The sequence below is a fragment of the Paroedura picta genome, chromosome 1 (assembly GCF_049243985.1).
Source record: "Paroedura picta isolate Pp20150507F chromosome 1, Ppicta_v3.0, whole genome shotgun sequence".
Taxonomy (NCBI): domain Eukaryota; kingdom Metazoa; phylum Chordata; class Lepidosauria; order Squamata; family Gekkonidae; genus Paroedura; species Paroedura picta.
The window spans coordinates 192,188,437-192,208,927 of record NC_135369.1 but is presented as its reverse complement, the minus strand read 5'-3'; the positions used below and the strand labels follow the sequence as shown (position 1 = coordinate 192,208,927).

At 50.4% G+C, this 20,491-nt stretch overlaps 1 protein-coding gene across 8 annotated transcripts in view; it reads left to right on the top strand.

The window, feature by feature from the left end:
* Window positions 1-20,491, top strand: part of TFAP2B (transcription factor AP-2 beta) — a 65,678-nt gene that overhangs the window by 20,596 nt on the left and 24,591 nt on the right. For all 8 annotated transcript variants that reach the window (XR_013227045.1, XM_077315091.1, XM_077315102.1 and 5 more), the window contains 2 exons: window positions 14,089-14,308; window positions 16,180-16,298. Coding sequence is in view for 7 of the 8 variants with exons in the window: in XM_077315091.1 (XP_077171206.1) it covers window positions 14,089-14,308; window positions 16,180-16,298 (339 nt within the window). In the remaining variant the exon portion in view is untranslated. The remainder of the gene's footprint in view (window positions 1-14,088; window positions 14,309-16,179; window positions 16,299-20,491) is intronic.

Below are 20,491 nucleotides of genomic sequence, written 5' to 3'. Positions count from 1 at the left end.
CCTCCCTCAGGGGGCAAATGCTCGTCCCGGCCTCAAGAAGGCACCAGGGAAGGAGCTGAATCCTTTGCAAACGGCCGGCCGGCGTCTTAGAGAGGTGCTGCGAGGTCTCCAGCGGAGGCCAGGCCCGGACGGCTGCATACCTGAGCCTCCAGTTTGGCATCACATCGTCCCTACCCTTCTATGGATATTGACATATGTCCTACTCGTGTGTAGGTGTCACCAGTGCTGCGCTGAGTTCTCCCTTGTCTGGTGGGCATGGCCTACCTCTGCTCATTTTTGGTCCTCTTCTAGGCCCCCTTTCCAAGGAATCTTAAATGGCCTTAAATCTCAAGGGTGGTTTGCTGCCCAGGAAATTTGGTTTGAGGACGTCGGGTGTGAACCCAAATGAACAGCAGTCAGGTGCTGATCAGAAGCCACTGAAGGGAGTTGGAGCCCAGGGGCACCTTTAAGACCAAGGGAAGTTAATCCTGGGTCTAAGGCTAAGGAAATATGAACCGGCTTGAGCAGTCAAGGCGACCCATGGTTCCAGTGGGGCAAAAGAGCAGGTCCCAACTTGGGCTAGTGGGGTTGCCCGGCAGCCTATTTCCCATCCGTCACAGGAAGGTGGGCGTTGTGCTCTCCAAGGAGATGTGACTGAGTTCTTTCTACACTCCACAGCTGTGAGCGAGTGGCTCTTGAAATGTAAGAGCTTTGTATGTAGGGGTTGCCCAAGGGGTCTTCATACCCGTTGTACCGGCCTGGCTGTCTATCATCTGCTTCCCGGGTGTCGCTCTGCCGCGCGCGATAAAGTGTAAAGAATAATCCGGAGAGGAACTTTTGTGCGTCTCAGGAGAGGAGCGAGCACACAGAATTAAACGTCTGCCCAGAATTAGGATTCGTAGGTTTGAAAGGGATCCCTGGACCATGAAGGTTTTAGGTGAGCAGAGCAAGAAGGGTTGGCGGGATCGAGGCCCTGCTCGGTTTCTTCCGTCGGGGTTGCTGCACTTGGGGACGAACCCAGTTTCCAAACCGCGGGCATTTCTGCACTTCGTTAAAAAGTGCTTTCGCTTGGGTTTCGAAGGGCGCTTTTGAAAACGCCTCCCCGCCGCGTTTTTCCAAGGGAAGCGGGCCGGTGATGGGAGACAGCAGGTTGCTTCGAATATGCCGGGCCCACAATTCTTGAAACGAATCTCTCGCGCCCAGGAATTCCGGGCCTGGACCCCGGGGGCTTGGGAGGCGGGCGGGCTTACTCCCGAGTAGCCCTGCGCGCGGATTGGTCTGCAAGTCGGTCTGAGACGCGAAGGAGAGGGCAAGATCCTTTCCCCAAACCGATGCGTGTTGCTAGTCAAATGTCCCGCGATTCTAGGCTTGCAAGACCACCGGGTCGGGCGCGGGGGGGGGGAGGCTTAGCTCCTCTGGTTTCATCTCGGCCCCGTTGTTTGGAATGGGAGACCTCCAGAGCTGTGGGTCGTGCCCTATTCCCTAGGGCAGGGGTAGTCCACCTGTGGTCCTCCAGATGTTCATGGACTACAATTCCCATGAGCCCCTGCCAGCAAATGCTGGCAGGGGCTCACGGGGAATGTAGTCCATGAACATCTGGAAGACCACAGGTGGACTACCCCTGCCCTAGGGCACTAAGTCCTGGGCAGGAGGGGAGCAGCCGGATGCCTCCCCATCTCAGAAACTCAGCAGGGTGGCTGCTTTGAAAGGAGCCCACCAAGGAAGGCTCTGCAGAGGGCCAAGCACCTTTCCTTCTCAGTGGCCTTGAAAGCCCTGCTGAGTCGCTGTGAGATGGTGGGAAGGTGCTTCAGGACAGCAGGGCTAATCAGAATAATGTCCGTGTATAAACACACACAGGCTCTGGCAAGGCCTACGATTATGGGAAAGGGATCTGCCACCTGAGGCCATCAGCAGGAGCCAAATGCAAAGCCTCTTTGGAAAAGCCTAACCTGGGGGACAACACCAAGAGACAAGGGCCTTGGGAACCAGAGCAGCCTGCTTGCCTACCAGGGACACCAGGTCCTCTCATGCTGGGATGGGCACTGGGTACACGCCTTTTCCGGAGCTCCTGTTAGAGGATGGGTTGCAAACCTCTAGGGCGAGCCTGGAATTCTTCCTGAATGACAACTGCTCTCTAGATGACCAGGAGTCCATTTCCCAGGAAAACTGGGGGACTGAGAGGGTGGGCTCTACGGTCAACCACAGGTTCTGGGTGCACAAATCTCCCCCATAAATCTGCCCCCCCAGCCCACTTTCCTTTCTCCTTCTGACTCTTTCACCCTCTTCCTTGGGAAGTCAGCGCCCTCCTCTCCTCTCCTCTCCTCTCCTCTCCTCTCCTCTCCTCTCCTCTCCTCTCCTCTCCTCTCCTCTCCTCTCCTCTCCTCTCCTCTCCTCTCCTCTCCTCTCCTCTCCTCTCCTCTCCTCTCCTCTCCTCTCCTCTCCTCTCCTCCCCCCCCCCCGTCCTCTCCTCTCCTCTCCAGGGATGCCAGTCTGCAGGAGGGACCTGGGCAGCCCCTCAAATTACACTTCAGTCTCCCCGGAGGAAATGGCTGCTTTGGCTCTGCGACAGCTACCCACAGTCCTCCCCAGCTGTAAACCTGTCTGGCAGGGGCTCATGGGAATTGTAGTCTATGGACATCTGGAGGACCACAGGTTGATTACCCCTGCTCCCCAGGACCCATCCCCAAATCTCCAGGGGTTTTCCAATGTGGAGCTGGCAAACATCTCATCCCTTACTGGTGTCCAGGGAGGACCTGGCAACCCTCTCCCCGCCTACCCAATGCTTTTCCACCCTGCGGGAAGGACCCGCCCCCCCCCCCCCCAGCCTAGGCAGGAACAGCTAAGTGGTGGTGCTAACAGAGCCTGTGGTCACTTGGGGCATTCTGCCACAGGATAGTGGGCACAGCCAGACCCAGAGAGGAAGCCCAGGTGCAAGGGAGAAGGGGAGGGTGTGAAGACTGCCCGGGAAAGAGGACTGTAAGAGGGCCAAAACAACACTGCAGTGACGGCTGCTCCTCAAACTGGATCTGTTTAATCTACCCGGCCCAATAGATCTCTGGTGGCCAATCAGAAGTCAGGCTGAGCAAGTGCCCTGCCTGCCCCCCCCCCCCGCTTTGTAAAAACATTTGGTGGGGACCAGGAAAGGTGCACCATGTTGAGGAGACCCATTCCAGGCTGCACCTGGCTCCAAAGGCCTCCACCTTTAGTCTATTCACAATGAGTTACATGTATCTCTATGAATGTCCCGCAGAAGATGCACTTCTCCTTTTGCAAGTAAAATTTCTTTCTTTTGTGACCACTAGAGACCGATCCTCTTTGTCACTTGTTTGAACAACATTTACCCCTTAAATGGCAAATGTGAAAGTTTGAGGAAGTTGCATACAGCTTTTGTGCTTCCAAGAAAAAATGATTTCTTTTAAAAACATTTTACTCAGTAGAAATAATTGCCCCCTTTTGCAGTTTTAAAGGACACAGAATTCTGCTGCTCTTAAGGCACAGGAGTGCTCTTGCTGGCGACCCCGCGCTGGTTGCAAAGAGGAGAAGAGTGTCTGCTTGGGCTTGAAGGAGGATGTGCTGCTTTTCCTGTGTTCGTTCATTCTCAAGTTCTGGGGTCCAGGGCCTCACACTTGGTCCGGCCATCCAAATTCTGCTCAGGAAGAGCATAATTCCCCCCCCCCCCCGTTGTAATCAAGAAACTCCCATTGAATGCTGATTGTTTTGCAAAAGAGAGATTAAAAGTAGAAAAGTAAATTAATAACACCACGAGGTACGGGATGTTCTTGGTGGCAAAAGCAGAGTAGGGTTACACATAAATGCGCAGCCTTCGGCCTGTGCTCTTAATGTGCGCCTTCCGAGACTGCATTCCCTCTGGCAACAGCTTTCATAGCAGAAGTAATTATGCTGCTCTGAATCCCGCCAAGTTCACCACGCCTTCCAGGGTAGAATCCCGTGGAGTTTTTTGGGAGGGGAATTAGGTAATTGTCAAAAGATGGCGGGGAGATTAGGACGCACCTCTCCAGGGCGATGAAATTGTAATCGCTATGGCTGTCGGGGCCCACTGTGGGTGTTCCTTGGGGTTTCCCAAATGGGACCTGTGGGGAACAGGCAGGCAGAATTCCACAAGTCTGGATTGAGGGCAAAGGAGCTGGAACTGCGACCATAACACAGGAACAAAAGAGGATCCCTGTGGGACCAGGCCAATGACCCTCCTAGTCCAACACTCTGTGTCACCCAGTGGCCAAAATCCCGATGCCATCAGGAGGTCCACCAGAATGTCCAAAGCCCTCCCACTGTTTCTCCCCCCCCCCCCCAAGCAGCAAGAAGATCGAGCATCACTGCCCCAGACAGAGTATTCCACCTATACTTGGTGGCTAAAACCCACTGATGGACTTTTGCCCCATATGCTTATCCAGCATTACCTGCAGCAGTGAATTCCACACATTAAATTGTGGCCCCAAGTGGGGCAATGTTTGTGCCCTGGTATGGTTGTTCATGACTGACACCTGGGCGCCTGATGACCATCCGTCCTCCCCCCCCCACCCCACCCCCGAAATGCCCCTTCCTGCTTGGTGCGGGTGCCGTGGCTGGGCCTCACTGCTCAATCCCCTGCAGGGGCTCCTTCAAGAGAAGGCGAAGAAGCTGCCTCAAGTTGAAGCCTCTGCTGAACTCTCCATAGGCCGTCTCGCCATTGAAGAAAAGGTCTTTATTGAAGAAAGTAGCGAACCGAGTGGGGAGGTTCTCCCTTGCTCGAACTAAAGGGCGACCTTACAACGTTTATGTTTTCATTGACACCCCTCCCCCCTCCCATTTTAAAGTAGGTGTGCTAAACAAATTGCCAGGCATGAATGTTTCACAGGTAAAGTTTCCTGTGCACGGGAGCCTTGACACTATCAAGCATTCCTAACCTATGCTGATATGAGGTCAGAGCCCTGGAGGAAAGGCCTGCCTTCCCCCTTGGGTCGTGCCCTTTGTCTATGCCTGGGGTCCAGAGGGGAAGGTCCAGTGCTCAGCCCCTCACTCCTGCTGCTCAGAGATTCCCCCTCCCCCAGTGGCCTTTGGGAGGAGGGGAGGACCCCTGGCCCCCTGGCCCCCTGCCTGTCAGGCTGCCCAGGGCTCTCAGGGGTGTTGTAGCCCCAAAACCACAGGGGCCTTGGAGGAGGAGGTGATTCTGGTTGAACTTGGGGCAGTTCTGTGACAAAGGGACTCTTTCTACACAGGGCAGCGGGAGTGCTGCGAAGTCCTGGCCGACTTACGGGGACTCCTCAAAGGGTTTGCAAGCCAAGATGGGTGAAGAGAAGAAGGGCTGTTTCTTTGTACCCCGCTTTTCTCTACCCAAAGGAGACTCCAAGAGGCCTACAATTGTCTTCCCAACAAAAGACATCTTGTGAGGAAGATGAGGCTGAGTAAGCTCTGAGAGAACTGGGACTGGCCCAAAGTCACCCACCTGTCTGCATGTGGAGGAGGAGAGGGGAATCAAACCCAGTTTTACAGGTTACAGGCTGCTGCTCTTAACCACTACGCCACCACCTGCCTCTGCAAAGCAACTCTAAACTTCCTTAGTGGTCTTCCGTCCAAGGACCAATGAGGGCTGACCCTCCTAAGATTCCAAGTTTTGAGGAGATCAGGCTAGTCTGGGCTGTCTAGAGCCTTTTGAATTTGTACCCCACTTTTTTCCCCACTGGAGACCCAAAGCAGCTTCTCCTCCCTTCCATTTTACCCTTACAACAACCCTGCAAGGGAGGCTAGGCTGAGGGTGCATGACTGACCCACCGGGTAGGCTTTCATGGCTCAGCAGGGATTCAAGCCTCTCCCCCAATTTTATTCTAATGCTCAGCCCCCAATGCCCCCCTAACTCCTTCCCCACACAATATATAAGAAATATGTTCTCTCGGGTTAACCAGCCATGTTCATCCCTGGCCCAAGCCATGCGGCAGTTGTTCAGCTGTGGGCTCACACTGGTTTCCTTCTGAGATCCTGTAAGCAGCTGGGAAGGGATGACGTTTTGATGGATCTAATTTGCTTCCAAAACAAGGCGTTTCATCCCTGTCCTTATTTGGGGCATGAGCTGAAACCCCTCTGCTTTTGCTGGCAATTGTCCAGAGGAAGTCCAGCGGAGCGGTGGGTGAAGCTGCCACGTTCAAGGGCCTCAGGATTCCCGTATCAAATGAAGTGAGCCGAGGGAAGCTGGTTGCAGGCCCAAGGGCACGGAGGCGGAAGGGACGGACAGGGCACAGAAGGGATGGCCTCGTCTAGCCGGATCCTAGCACACCCTGGAAGCCAAACAGGGCCGGCTTGGATCCTCTCCATATTCTTCTCTTTCTTCACTCTCCCCCCCCCCACCCCGAGCAGCTTTGGCCCATCCCATCCCTTTGGAAGCACAAGAGCCTTTCTCCAGCACGTTTACTGGAAATCCAAAACATAACCCAGTGGGACACGTGCCCCAGTCAATGTGTTTTATTCAATAGTGTCCTGGATCAAACTCTTCCTCTAGAACGGGGAAACCTCCCTGGATATGGGTAATGTGCTCAAGCTGGTGTTTACATTTCTAAAATCCCCGTCTGAACCCCCGTCTCTGAAATTTGACACAGGTTTGGGATTTTCTGTAGCCTCTACAGGGCTGTCTTGTGGGGATCTGATGCGGTGGCAGGACACCGTTTCTAATAAAACCTCGGGGGCCGCTTGTCTTGTCTGGCCCTCGCCTTGAGGTTGTGCAGTTGGCCGTAGCCCCACAGGCAGCACATGGAAGGATGAGAAGATGCCTGATTTTTTTATACCCGTGGCCTACGGAGGGGGTGGGGGTGCGTGCCCATGCCCCTCTACTCCAATGTGGGATCCCCCCGCCTCCTTTTCCCAAAGGGTTATGCAATGATGAAGATTAGTCTGCATAGAAAGCTCAGGAGTTGGGTGGGAAGAGGAACCACGACATATATGAGGGTAATGTGAAACTGGCCTGGTTCACGAATCAGAGGGTTGGGAGGGCCACAAAAGCTATCTGGTCTGACCCCACTGCTGGAAGATTGCCATGGTGGGGGAGCTCACTGCTTGTTGTTGTCGTTGTTAGGTGCAAAGTCATGTCTGACCCATCGCGACCCCATGGACAATGATCCTCCAGGCCTTCCTGTCCTCTACCATTCCCCGGAGTCCATTCAAGTTAGCACCTACTGCTTCAGTGACTCCATCCAGCCACCTCATTCTCTGTTGTCCCCTTCTTCTTTTGTCCTCGATCGCTCCCAGAATTAGGCTCTTCTCCAGGGAGTCCTTCCTTCTCATGAGGTAACCAAAGTATTTGAGTTTCATCTTCAGGATCTGGCCTTCTAAGGAGCAGTCCGGGCTGATCTTCTCTAGGAATGACCAGTTTGCTCACCTTGCAGTCCAAGGGACTCTCAAGAGTCTTCTCCAGCACCAGAGTTCAAAAGCCTCAATTCTTTGACGCTCAGCCTTCCTTATAGTCCAACTTTCACAGCCATACATTGCAACTGGGAATACCATAGCCTTGACTAGATGCACTTTTGTTGGCAGGGTGATGTCTCTGCTTTTTAGGATGCTGTCTAGATTTGCCATAGCTTTCCTCCCCAGGAGCAAGCGTCTTTTAATTTCTTTGCTGCAGTCCCCATCTGCAGTGATCTTGGAGCCCAGGAAAATAAAATCTATCACTATCTCCATTTCTTCCCCATCTATTTGCCAGGAATTGAGAGGGCCGGATGTGATGATCTTTGTTTTCTTGATGTTGAGTTTCAAGCCAACTTTTGCACTCTCCTCCTTCACCCGCATCAACAGGCTCTTTAGTTCCTCTTCACTTTCTGCCATTAGAGTGGTATCATCTGCATATCTGAGGTTGTTGATATTTCTCCCTGCAATCTTGATCCCAATTTGTGACTCCTCTAATCCCGCCTTTCTCATGATGTGCTCCGCATACAAGTTAAATAGGCAAGGCGACAGTATACAGCCATGCCGAACTCCTTTCTCAATTTTGAACCAATCGGTGATTCCATGTTCAGTTCTCACTGTTGCTTCTTGACCTGCATATAAATTTCTCAAGAGACAAATAAGATGCTCTGGTATTCCCATCTCTTTAAGAACTTGCCACAATTTGTTGTGCTCCACACAATCAAAGGCTTTAGCATAGTCAATGAAGCAGAAGTAAATGTTCTTCTGGAATTCCCTAGCTTTCTCCATGATCCAGCGTATGTTGGCAATTTGATCTCTAGTTCCTCTGCCTCTTCGAAATCCTGCCTGTACTTCTGGAAGTTCTCGGTCCACATATTGCTGGAGCCTACCCTGTAGGATTTTGAGCATAACTTTGCTAGCATGCAAAATGAGTGCAATGGTGCAGTAGTTTGAACATTCTTTGGCATTGCCCTTTTTTGGGATTGGAATGTAAACTGACCTTTTCCAATCCTGTGGCCATTGTTGAGTTTTCCAAATTTGCTGGCATATTGAGTGTAGCACTTTTACTGCATTGTCTTTTAAGATGTTGAATACTTCAGCAGGAATGCTGTCACCACCACTAGCTTTATTGTTGCTCAGACTTCCTAAGGCCCATTTGACTTCACATTCCAGGATGTCTGGCTCCAGGTCAGTAACTACCCCATTGTGGTTATCAGGGATGTTAAGCTCGCTCTTGTATAGTTCTTCTGTATAATTTTGCCACCTTTTTAAATCTCTTCTGCTTCTGCGAGGTCCCTACCATTTTGGTCCCTTATCATACCCATCTTTGCATGAAACGTTCTCTTCATATCTCCAATTTTCTTGAAAAGATCTCTGGTCCTCCCCATTCTATTGTTTTCTTCTATTTGTTTGCACTGTTCATTTAAGAAGGCATTCTTATCTCTTCTAGCTTTTCTCTGGAATTCTGCATTCAGTTGGGTGTATCTTTCTCTTTCTCCCTTGCCTTTCACTTCCCATCTCTCCTTAGCTATTTGTAAAGCTCCCTCAGATAGCCATTTTGATTTCTTGCATTTCTTTTTCTTTGGGATGGTTTTAGTTGCTACCTCTTGTACAATGTTGTGAACCTCCGTCCATAGTTCTTCAGGCACTCTGTCTATCAGATCTAATTCCTTAAATCTATTTGTCACCTCTACTGTATATTCGTCGGGAATATGATTTAGTTCATACCTGAGTGGCCTAGTGCTTTTCCCTACTTTCTTAATGTTGCAACAAGAAGCTCATGATCTGAACCACAATCAGCTCCTGGTCTTGTTTTTACTGACTGTATAGAACTTCTCCATCTTTGGCTGCAGAGCAGAGTCAATCTGATTTCTGTGTTGACCGTCTGGTGATGTCCATGTGTAGAGTCGTCTCTTGGGTTGTTGGAAAAGAGTGTTTGCTATGACCATTGTATTCTCTTGACAAAATTCTACCAGCCTGTGCCCTGCTTCATTTTGTACTCCAAGGCCAAACTTGCCTGTTATCCCGGTTATCTTTTGGCTTCCTACTTTAGCATTCCAATCCCCCATGATGATAAGCACATCATTTTTGGACGTTGCTTCTAGAAGGTGTTGCTTCTAGAAGGTGTTGTAGCTTCATAGAACTGGTCAACTTAGCTCACTGCTTACAGCAGTGTAAGTGAGACCCATGAATCAGACCCTTAGTTCCGCAAGGTGGGGGGGAGTGGTCCTCCAGGGATCAGGCAGAGGTCTTTTACTACCTACAGCCCAGTCCTCTCACTTGAATCTGGGATTTTGCATGGCCCATTATGCACGGAGTAGAAAGTCTGCATTCGGGGTGGAATGGCGGCAGCTAAAATCACCAATTATGCACGCTGCAGGCGGCAACCGGGTGCAGAGTCAACGTATGCCGCCGAAAAAGCCACATTAGCGAGATGTGGAAGAAAGTGGAGCTTCCTGGGACCAGGGCATGACCAGAAGCAGATCCGGAGTATCTGCGTGCATAATCGGATACTCTGGGTTTTGCCACCATTGTGTTCCATCCCATGCATAATCGGTTTGCTTCGCTTCTTCCTCCTCCTCGTTCTCCATGCCACCGTTTCGGCGGCCGTGCATAATAGGCCCATGTTGTGCAAATGCTCTGCCAGAGAGCCAGGGCCCCTTTTTCAGGGGTTGTCCCTCTCTGTTAGGCTTCTGCTCGAGGGCAGGGCCCAGCCAAAGCAGAAGTGTGTGTGTGTGTGTGTGTGTGTTTGCTGCCAAGTCACAGCTGACTTAGGGTGAACCCCCGTGGGGTTTTCAAGGCATGAGGGGTTCAGGGGTGGTGTGCCATGGCCTGCCTCTGCGGAGCATCCGAAAGCCAGCCCAGGCTGATGCCGCTTTGCATCCAAAATCTAGCAAGATTAAGCTAGGCTGGGTAGCCCAGGGGCGAGCCCTCAACCCGTCCCCCTTTTATTTTGAAAAGCCACTTGTCTTCTTTGTTTGTTTGTTTGTTTAAAAGGTTGCTTTGATTCAGAGGCTTTTGTTGGGGCATTTTGCATGAGTGAGGAGCCTGGGTCTGGAGTCCGCTGACAACCGTGGGCCTGGCATCAGGCTTTTTTGGCCGAGGTCTCAAACGAGAACACTTTAGTCTGCAGGTGGGTGGTTTTGGTTCGTGGGGGAAGATTTCTGCTGTCAGCTCCCCACCCCTCCGCTTCCTGCCTGAGGTTCTGGGACAGTGGAAAACAAAACAGAGAAGCATTGCAACCAGAAGTAATACCCATGCAGATTCATGTAACCATTGGGGGAACATCTAGAGAACACACCGCATTTAGATTGCCTAACTACGTGGATTCTGTGTGCGTGCCCTCCAGGTAGTAATAGAAGGTGCTTTGCTATCCAACAGTCTAATTACTACCTGCAGGGCACAAGTGTAGAATCCAGGTTTCTCTCCTCCCCCCTCCCCTGTTGGAGAATAACAGATTCCCGAAACTTGAAGATTTCTTTGTCTATTAAAGGTTAAAAAAAAAAGGGAGGGGGGTTTGCTGTGATCTCAAGAAAACAGTAATCCTGGTAGGAACTGTCAGCTCTTATTAACTCCCGCATAAAATAACCTTCAGTATGGTTTGTTATCAATTACTGGCAGCGAATGAAACGACTGGGGGGTGGTGGTGGTGGAAGGAAACTAGGCTTGGTATAAATTAAAGGGGTTGCTTGATTGATCAGGGCTCCCGTTGTAAATCATAAGTTACGCGGACACCACGGAGAAGCTATTTCAGTTCATTTGTAAACACAATTCACCAGGCAAGGAAATTGCTTCCGTCTCCCCACCTCCACTCCGAAGCCGAGCGAGTAGATTTATTTGAATTCTCTTAAATCGAGCCTTGTTATTTTCGCCATTGGGGTAGATCTTTGAAGGCTCTTGGGCTGCGCTCCGTTTCACCCCTGGAGACAGGGCCAAATCGGAACAGAGAATTCTTCCATTCATTCTTAGGCAGAAGGGATTTTTTTGTCCGTCAGTCCGTCAGTCACCTTTTATTGGCATAAAATATGTATAAGACATATAAAAATAGGGTTTAAAATTTCAACAAAATAATAAAATAGGCCATGGGGTTACATAACCAAACAGATCTTAAAATGATTCGGATTTTTTAATTTAAGCCAGCCACTGGATTTCCAAAGGTCCGCGTAGAAATCAGTCATAAAAATAATGACTCTAAGCATTCTGCTCGGGTCACCGTGTCTGGGACGGCGCAGGCTGGCCCGAAATCATCAGATCTCAGAAGCTGAGCAGAGGCAGCCGTGGCAGCCGTGGCCAGTACTTGGAGTGAGAGGCTGCCGAGGAAGTCCACGGTCCCCATGCAGAGGCAAGCAATGGCAACAGGCAGCAGCCAGTGGGAAGCGCATTGCACACTGGTGCTTTCCCAGCTGCATAATGAGGACTGGATAAAGGTCAAGGTTTGGGCATTGACCTTCGAAGCCCTAAACTGTCTGGCACCAGTGTTGACACTTTTAAAGACCCATCCGTCCAATGCACAGACACAGACCCTGTGTGTGCTCGAGATGCGCATCCGTGCCATCAAGTCACAACCAGCTTCTGGCAACCCCAGCGAGGGGCTTTTGAGGGACGTGAGATGCAGAGACGCTTTAGCCATGGCCTTCCTCTGCAGAATCCCCCTTGGGAGTCTCCCGTGGCCCAGCTTTCCGAGATGAAGATGATGATAATAATATCTTCATTCTTGTATCCTGCTCTTCCTGATAGCTCAGGGCGGGTTACAGCATGTTAAGACAACCCATTCTTAAAAACCAGTATAAATATTAAAATATGAAAACATCTATACTGACATTCAGTCTCATCTCAATAAAACTTGGGGGAATTCCAGCTCTATCTTGGGGGGGGGGGCAGTCTTCTATTTTTGGCAGTGAAGTCAGCTCTTCTCAGTATTCCAGAGGTCTGGTGGAACTGACTGAGGTCTCACAGGGCCCTTCGGCAGAGGCTGGGGCCAAGGCCGTAAAGACCCTGGCCCTGGTCAAGGTCAGTCTCACCTCTCTTGGGCCAGGGATCCCAAGCATGCTTTGGTCAACACAGACCCCAATGCTCTTTGGGAGGCCGTGATGGAAGAGGCGGTCCCACAGATCGGGGGGGGGGGGAGTCCCTGTGGGATTAAGAGCCAGCGGTTTGTGGAGCTCAATACTGTGAATGTTGACAGCGTTGTTCCTGTCCCCAGAGAGTTTGCTCCCACCGTAGCCTGCTCAGTCTGGGAAATGTGGAAATGAGCACACGGGTCCCATCCTTCTGGCTTGGGAAGAAACCACGCCCTTGACCTTTCCTTCAGTGCTGTCTCGGAGGTGGCATCTCTTCTTGTAACATTTGAAAATCTGGATTATCCGGAAGGTGTGTTCAACACAGGTCTGTCCTCTATTGACAGCCAGCATCGTATAGTGGTTAAGAGCGGAGAACTGGGTTTGACTCCCCACTCCTTCATATTGTAGTTGTGAGTTCCTGCATTCCTGCATAGTGGAGGGGGTTGGACTAGATGACCGTGGAGGCCCCTTCCAACTCTATGACTCTATGATTCTACATGCAGCCAGCTGGGTGATCTGGGGCCAGTCACTGTTCTCTTAGTGCTGTTCTCACAAAGCAGTTCTCTTTAACTCCCTCAGCCCTCCCTCCCTCACATGGTGTCTGTTATGGGGAGAGGAAGGGAAAGGGGTTTGTAAGCAGCTTTCGGACTCCAGTTCTTCTTCCAAAAACAGAACCACCCTTTCTGCACAGTGGGAGGGACCTTCCAAAGGCCTCATCTGTCATCACCTGTACAAATGCTGGCCATGCGAAAGAACTGTGAAGCCACATCCCCTTAGCTCCTCAGATAGCATAGTGGTAACAAACCAGGGGGTGTGGTGGTTAGGGCATTGAGCTAGGAGCTTGGAGAACTAGGTTCGTATCCCCACTCTGCCACCAAATCTCCATGGATGACCTTGGGCCATTCCTCTTCCCATGACAAACACCCTGTGAGGGAGGTGAGGCTGAGAGAGCTCTGAGAGAACTGGGACTGGCTCAAGGTCACCCAGCTGGTTCATGTGGATAACAGAAATCCCAGTGGTGCCTTTGTGCTCAGAAGGTTGACAGAGGCTGTTCTGAAGTCCGGTGTCCCTCCTGGGGGTTCTCTTTCGCCCTGTCGTGGTGATGGTGGAGAAGGAAAGGGATCCTTGGCTTGAAGGGTGGGATTTGCTGTCCACTGGTGTGGATTTAGAGAAGAAGAGGAGGGGTGGTGTTTTATATCCCACTTTTCACTACCCAAAGAGGTTTACAGGACACCTTTCCCTTCCTCTCCCCACAAAAGAGGTTGATGGAGCCAAGAGGTCCCTGCTCTGTGAGAACAGCTCTAAGAGAACGATGACTGGCCCAAGGTCAGACAGCCAGCAACATGGGGAGGAGTGAGGAGAAAGGAGCAGCGGCACATAATTCTGTTGAGAGCCAGTGTGGTAGCGTGACTCTGACTGCAACTGAGGAGAACCAAGTTCAAATCCCCTCTTGGGCTTGGAAGCTAACTGGCTAACCTTGGACAGGTCATAGACCCTCAGTGTGGCCTCCCTCACAAGGTTGTTGCGAGGATAAAATGGAAGCAAGGAGAACAATGTCCATGGCTTTGGGTCCCACACTGAGGATCCGAGTGGAGTATCAGCAGAGGAAATCAAGGGGCGCCCATGGTCATCTTCTCTCTGCTGCACTTTTCTCTTTCTCCAGTTCCAGTTCCTCCAAAATCCGTGACTTCCTTGATGATGAACAAAGATGGCTTCCTCGGCGGCATGTCCGTGAACACGGGGGAAGTCTTCTGCTCGGTCCCTGGACGCCTGTCCTTGCTCAGCTCAACCTCCAAGTATAAAGTGACGGTGGGAGAAGTTCAACGGCGCCTGTCCCCTCCCGAATGTTTGAACGCCTCGCTCCTCGGAGGGGTGCTTCGAAGGTAAGGCTCGGAGGCCAAGCATCCGTGGGCTTTGCAGAGAGCATTCCTTGGCGGTTTCAGTCCGTTTGCTCAACATCTTATAGGGAAGCATTTATAGTATTAATATGTATGAAAACACACAAGAGCCAGCTAGGTATAGTGCTTAAGAGCGGCAACCTCTAATCTGGAGAGCCGGGTGGGATCCCCTGTTTCTCCACATGCAGCCACCTGGGTGCCCTTGGGTCAGTCACAGCCCTTTTAGAGCTGTTCTGACTGAGAAGTTCTGTCAGAGCTCTCCCAGCCCCACCTGCCTCACAGGGTGTCTGTTGTGGGGAGAGGAAAGGGAAGGCCATTGTGAGCCACTCTGAGACTCCTTCTGGTAGGGAAAAGCAGCACAGAAGAACCAACTCTTCTTCTTCTTCAGTAATCTCAGGGCTCTCTCAGCCTCACCTCCGTCATAGGGGGTCTGTTGTGGGGAGAGGAAAGGGAAGGCGATTGTGAGCCGCTTTGAGAGTCCTTCGGGTAGAGAAAAGCGGCATATAAGAACCAAGTCTTCTTCTTCTTCTTCTTCTTCTTCTTCTTCTTCTTCTTCTTCTTCTTCTTCTTCTTCTTCTTCTTCTTCTTCTTCTTCTTCAGTAATCTCAGGGCTCTCTCAGCCCCACCTCCCTCACAGGGTGTCTGTTGTGGGGAGAGGAAGGGAAGGCGATTGTGAGACGCTTTGAGACACCTTCGGGTAGTGAAAAGCAGGGTATAAAAACTAACTCTTCTTCTTCTGAGAGAGAGATGCTATGGATAGTAATTAGGGTCGCTTGCCAACCTCCAGATGGGACCTGGTTGCTGTAGGAATTACAATCAATCTCTTATACATCATCATGATCGCCACCTTTAATGACACACACACACACACACACACACACAGACAGATAGATAGATAGAGATAGATAGATGGATAGATATAGTGTGTGTGTAATATCTCTTAGATCTGAACTGTTACACATGAAGTGGCCTTCTCTTGAATCAGACTGTTGTCCAGATTTGTCTGTGGATGACGGATGCTCTCTACTAAACAGCTGTAGGATTTTCACGGTTCTTTTGCAGCTAGATTTTCCTGTTTGCAAAAGGAAAATCTACTTTCAATGCACTTCTGAAGTAGGTTTTCCTCTTTTGCATAGGAAAAGCAGCTTGGGAGTACATTATCCAACGTGTGCCAAATGCAGAGAATCTACTTATAAAGTGCATTAGAAGTGCATTATCCAACATGTGCAGAATAGATAATGTACTTTCAATGCACTTTACAACTAGATTTTCCTCTTTCTAACAAGAAAATCCAAATGCAAAGGCACTCTGAAAGTCCTACAGCCTGAACTTTCTTGAGTGAGGGCCAGTGTGGTGCAGTGCACAGAGTAGGGACAGTTTCCCCAGCTGCGTGCTTGGGTTTGGGGTGGTAGGAAAGACTCTGGAGACCTGCTGCCCAAGACTCTGGAGACCTGCTGTCAGTCTGAGTAGACAACCCTGTCCCTGATGGACCAATGAGCTCATTCAGTAGAAGGCAGTTTCATGGGTTCATGCAAACATTCTTTGAAGACATGCCAAGAATAGGGCAGAAATTGACCCAGCATTTCCTTCCTTCCTTCCTTCCTTCCTTCCTTCCTTCCTTCCTTCCTTCCTTCCTTCCTTCCTTCCTTCCTTTCCAATGACAGACAAAGCCCTGCAGTCCCTTTACTTTTGGATTTCTGCCCAGCAAAACTTCCCCCATTAAGCATTATTTAGAGATGCAGGCCCAGATGTTCTGTTCCTTTGTGTGACCACGGGGGCTGGGGGGGGGGCTGGTATCTGCCTACTAGGAGTCTTTCCCCGTTCCATCCTTGAGTGCTGTCCCTTTCTCCTTCCAGAGCCAAATCGAAAAACGGGGGCAGATCGTTGCGGGAGAGGCTAGAAAAAATCGGCTTGAATTTACCAGCCGGCAGGCGCAAAGCCGCAAATGTCACTTTACTCACCTCCTTGGTGGAAGGTAAGCAAAGCGGGGTCTCAATTTGTGTTCGATCCTCCCCTCCTTCACTGCGTTCCTCCAAGCCCCCGGCTGCTCTTAAGGGAGCAAAGAGTTCTGACATTTCAAAAAGTTACCAGGATTGAATGGAAATCGTTGCATGGAGAGGCACCAAAGACCTGTTCTCCCCCCCCCCTTTCAATAGCAGCACGTGCAGGATCAGTAGAAGCCCAGTTCTTATGAAACACAAACCAGGGGCTCGCTTGTGTGGCGTGTGCAGCCAAGGACAGGCACAGCAAGTAGGTTCTGAAAGCAGGGGGCTATTACAGTGAAGGGAGAAGTGGAGCCCAGGGGCCAGAAATTCAAATTGATTGACACAAGCATTTATCTTTTATACCCTTTGAGTAGATTCAAACGGGGTCACCGTGTTGGTCTGAAGTAGCACAATAAAATCGGAATCCAGTGATACCTTTAAAACCAACAATAATTTATCCAGGGTGTGAACTTTTGAGGGCTTGCACTCGAAAGCTCATGCCCTGATTGAAACTTTGTTGGTCTTAAAGGTGCCACTGGACTCTGATTTTATTGTACCCTTTGAGTAATTACTCATAAAGACCTACGCATATGTTACCCAACTCTGATTATTGCCATAATTGTTCATTTAGTATCTTGGACATGCATGCAAGTTCAGGGTTACATGTGTTATACATTGTTCTGGCACATGCTGTATCAGCAGCGGTTTTTCCTAACTTCCCTCTTTGCTGTTCCTGCCTTTGTCATTTCTCCTTTTTTTATTCTGCTCTGAGCATTCTCTCCCTTGCCTATTGCCTGACGCAAGCTCTGAGCCAGTGTGGTGGTGTGGTTAAGAGCAGCGGAGTCTAGTCAGGAGAACTGGCTTTGATTCCCCATTCCTCTCCCACATGCAGCCAGTGGGGTGACCAATGCAGCTGGGAGAGCACTGGTGCCATGCATGCCCTCCACTGGGTTCCTGTAAGGCCTCGGGGGGTTACATTTTGGGGCAGTCTCAAGGGAAGCCCAGCACAGAGTGAGTTGCAGAAGTCTAGTCCTTAATGGCCTGGCTCAGCTCTTGAAACCTGAGAGGGGTGGCTTCATTGACCGAGTCCATCCATCTCCTCTTCTCCGGTTGCCTTCAACTTTTCCCAGCAGGATTGTCTTTTCTAGTGATCCTTTTGTCTTCTCATAAGCAGGAGAGCCTCAGTTGACTTATTTTGACTTCTAGGCAGAGTTCAGGCTTCAGTTGATCCAGGACCCACTGGCTTGTCAGGCTGGCGATCCACGGGATCCGCCAGACTCTCCGCATTGCAAATGGATGCCTGTTAGTGACGTAGCATTTCGCTGGCCATTGGTGTCTCTTCCCCCCATTTCCCCTCCGCCTTTGTCGGACCCTCGTCCAGCAGTCCTTGTGCTCCGTTCAGCAGAGGGACGGAGGAGGCAGGGAGGGAGGGAAAAGGCCCCCTTGGCCAGTCGGAAACCCGCCTGTTGTGTCTCCCAGGGGGGAGGCCCGGAATTCAACACCGAGGAGTCACTGGCTGGTCTGCCAAGAAGATCTTCCAGTCGCTACGCGTTGAGCAGCCCCCCTTTCACAGTGGACAGAGCCAGGTGGAGTCTGCATTTCTGAACATCATCCAAAGGGCTAGTTCGTTATGCATAAAGGCTCTCGGTCGTGTTTAACTTTATAAAGCTGTTTTTGGCTTTCCCGCCTTATCATGTTGTTCTGCACAAGAAATGAGTGGTGGGAGGGGGGGGGCACCAAAAAGGCATGGACAGGATTTTTAAAAGGGATGGTGGCATTGCTGTACAATCTAGAGCCTTCCTGAAACTTAATTCGTTCTTTCTGACTTTTTCTTGAATTTTGAAGCTCTTATCATTTTTCTATCTCGCACCATTCCACATGGGTTTTCATTGATTCAATGAGTAGCTTTTTTTGTATTTATTTCTTTTATTTAATTGGGGGGTTAGCCCCCTGCAACCCCCCCTCCTTTGTGCACAGCCCTGTGCATGGCAGGCCCTGCAGGAAGGAAAGAAATGAAACTGAGCAGGCAAAAATGAAAAAAAGAATAAAGACAAAGATCTGGCTGGACCTGCAGCCCTCCAACATTCCAGGTTGTGTTTGTGGTTTGATGAGTTTGTGTAAGTTGCCTCAAAGGCAGCCGTCAAAAAAGGCTTCTAATGAAAGAAGCGGCTAAATTTCAGCCCGACCTAAAGGAAACCATTCTTGTCTCTGCTTTACTCAACTCACTAAAACAATCTGGTGAAGTGGGCGTGCTCCTGAAAGCGTTTCCTTGGACTGAATTTTGTTGATTTCAGAGATCCTGCTGGGCTCGAACTTTGTCCCGCTGCTCTGGATCAACCCACCTGGGCCTGTCTCTTAAAGGTGGCCTGTTTCAGGGGGCAGCCAGGCTGGCCGATGGGAGGGCAGTTTGACTCAAGTCCAGCCGCAGTTGAGAGACCAACAAAAATCTGGGGCTGTTCAGAGCTCCCGGAGTTGAATTGATTGGACGTGGCCATGGGCAGCATAAACAGCATGAAGGATGAAAAGCATAGATACCAGAGAGGCAATATAAAATGTAGAGTTCAGATTAAAGTGAAAGATACCAGAGGAAAAACTCTTGTAATAAAACAGTGGACATGAGATTGACAAGAAACTCAGGGCTTAACGAAGCCGATGGACGTCACACGGCAGCGAAGGAGCCAGGGTGACACGAGGATGCAGTGCGGGCTGAGAATCTGCCGTAGGCCTTCGTGAAGCCCTGGGGCTGGCCTTGGGAGGGCTTCTTGCATCGGTGGTTAATTAATTAATTAAACAGTTAATTAATTTGTTAAACATTGATCAGATAATATGGCCATATATGGTCGTTGACCTGCCCCCAAGCCCCGCAAATGGCCAGTGGGCCTGGAGAGGGTGGGAAGGGGTGGGGCCCTGGGTGGGCGTGTCCACAGCTCTGCTTCCCAACCATCTTCTGCATGATCACACCACTTATGGGGTTTCTTGAAGCCTGGAGAATGTTTCAAGGGGGTTCTCAATAGTCAAAACGTGGGGAAAGAGAGATCTCTAGAGCAAGGGAAGTTATAATCCCTCTCTGTTCCTCCTTGGTTAGCCCCCATTGGGAAGATTGTGTCCAGTTCTAGGATGTTGACAAGTTGGAAAGTGTTCAGGGAAGGCTGACTAGGATGGCTGAGGGGCTGGAATCCAAGCCTTACGAGGAGAAGTTGAGAGAGTTGGATGGGTGTGGCTTGGAGAAGAGCAGGACAAGGGGTGGGATGAGAGCTGTTTAACTATATAAAAGGTAAGCAAGTTGAAGAGCAGGCTGACTGGTTTGCTGCAGCTTCAGAGATCAGGGCATAGTCTGCACTTACTTTGTTTATTCCATTGTCAATCCTGTTTATTTATTTAGTTATTATATTTATATACCGCCCTCCCCGAAGGCTCAGGCTGAGAAGCTGAGCAAAATTTGGGGCTTCTCCTTTAGGGCAAGCTTGTCACATGGCCACCTTTGGCCAATCAGGGCGTCTCTACCATGGAGGTTCAAAACAGCCTGCTTTCTCAATCTGAATTTTGAAATACTGAGCATTAAAAGCACTCTAAGATATCGCACAATAAAGGTAGGGTCACTCCGGATCAATCCTTCTTGCTGCAGAAGGAAAATTTAAATCGCCCAAAATCAAAATGGAAATCGCATTGTGTGTAGACGGCAGGGGCTGAATCGACCTGGGGTTGGAATAAAAGCTCTGTGCAGTTTACACCAAGGACTAGGAGTCATGGGTTCAAATTCCAGGAAGGGCGGTACCACTTCCATATGAGAAAGCATTTCCTGACGGGGAGGGCCTGTGTGAACAGAAGGAACCTGCTGCCTTGGAGGGTGGTCAAGTCTTCTTTGTTGGATGTTTTTAGGAGGGGATTGGAGGAGCCCCTGTCAGGAGGGCAAGATTTTCAAGTTCCCAGGAAGGCGGGGGGGGGGGTTGGACTGGATGGCTCCCCGTGGTCTCTTCTAGCTCTGTATGGTTCTGATATGCCTGCTGTGTATTTGTTTCCAAAGCTTTTGCTTGCTCGGCTCATAGCTTCCCACAGCCAGAGCTAAGAGTGCTCCTCTGTTAGTTAGGGAGGGATGCCCATTAGTTAACTGAAGTGAGAGTTTTTGGAGAGCTGAAGAAGAAGAGGGAAAAAGTTGCTAGGATCTCATCTAGAAATTTGGTTC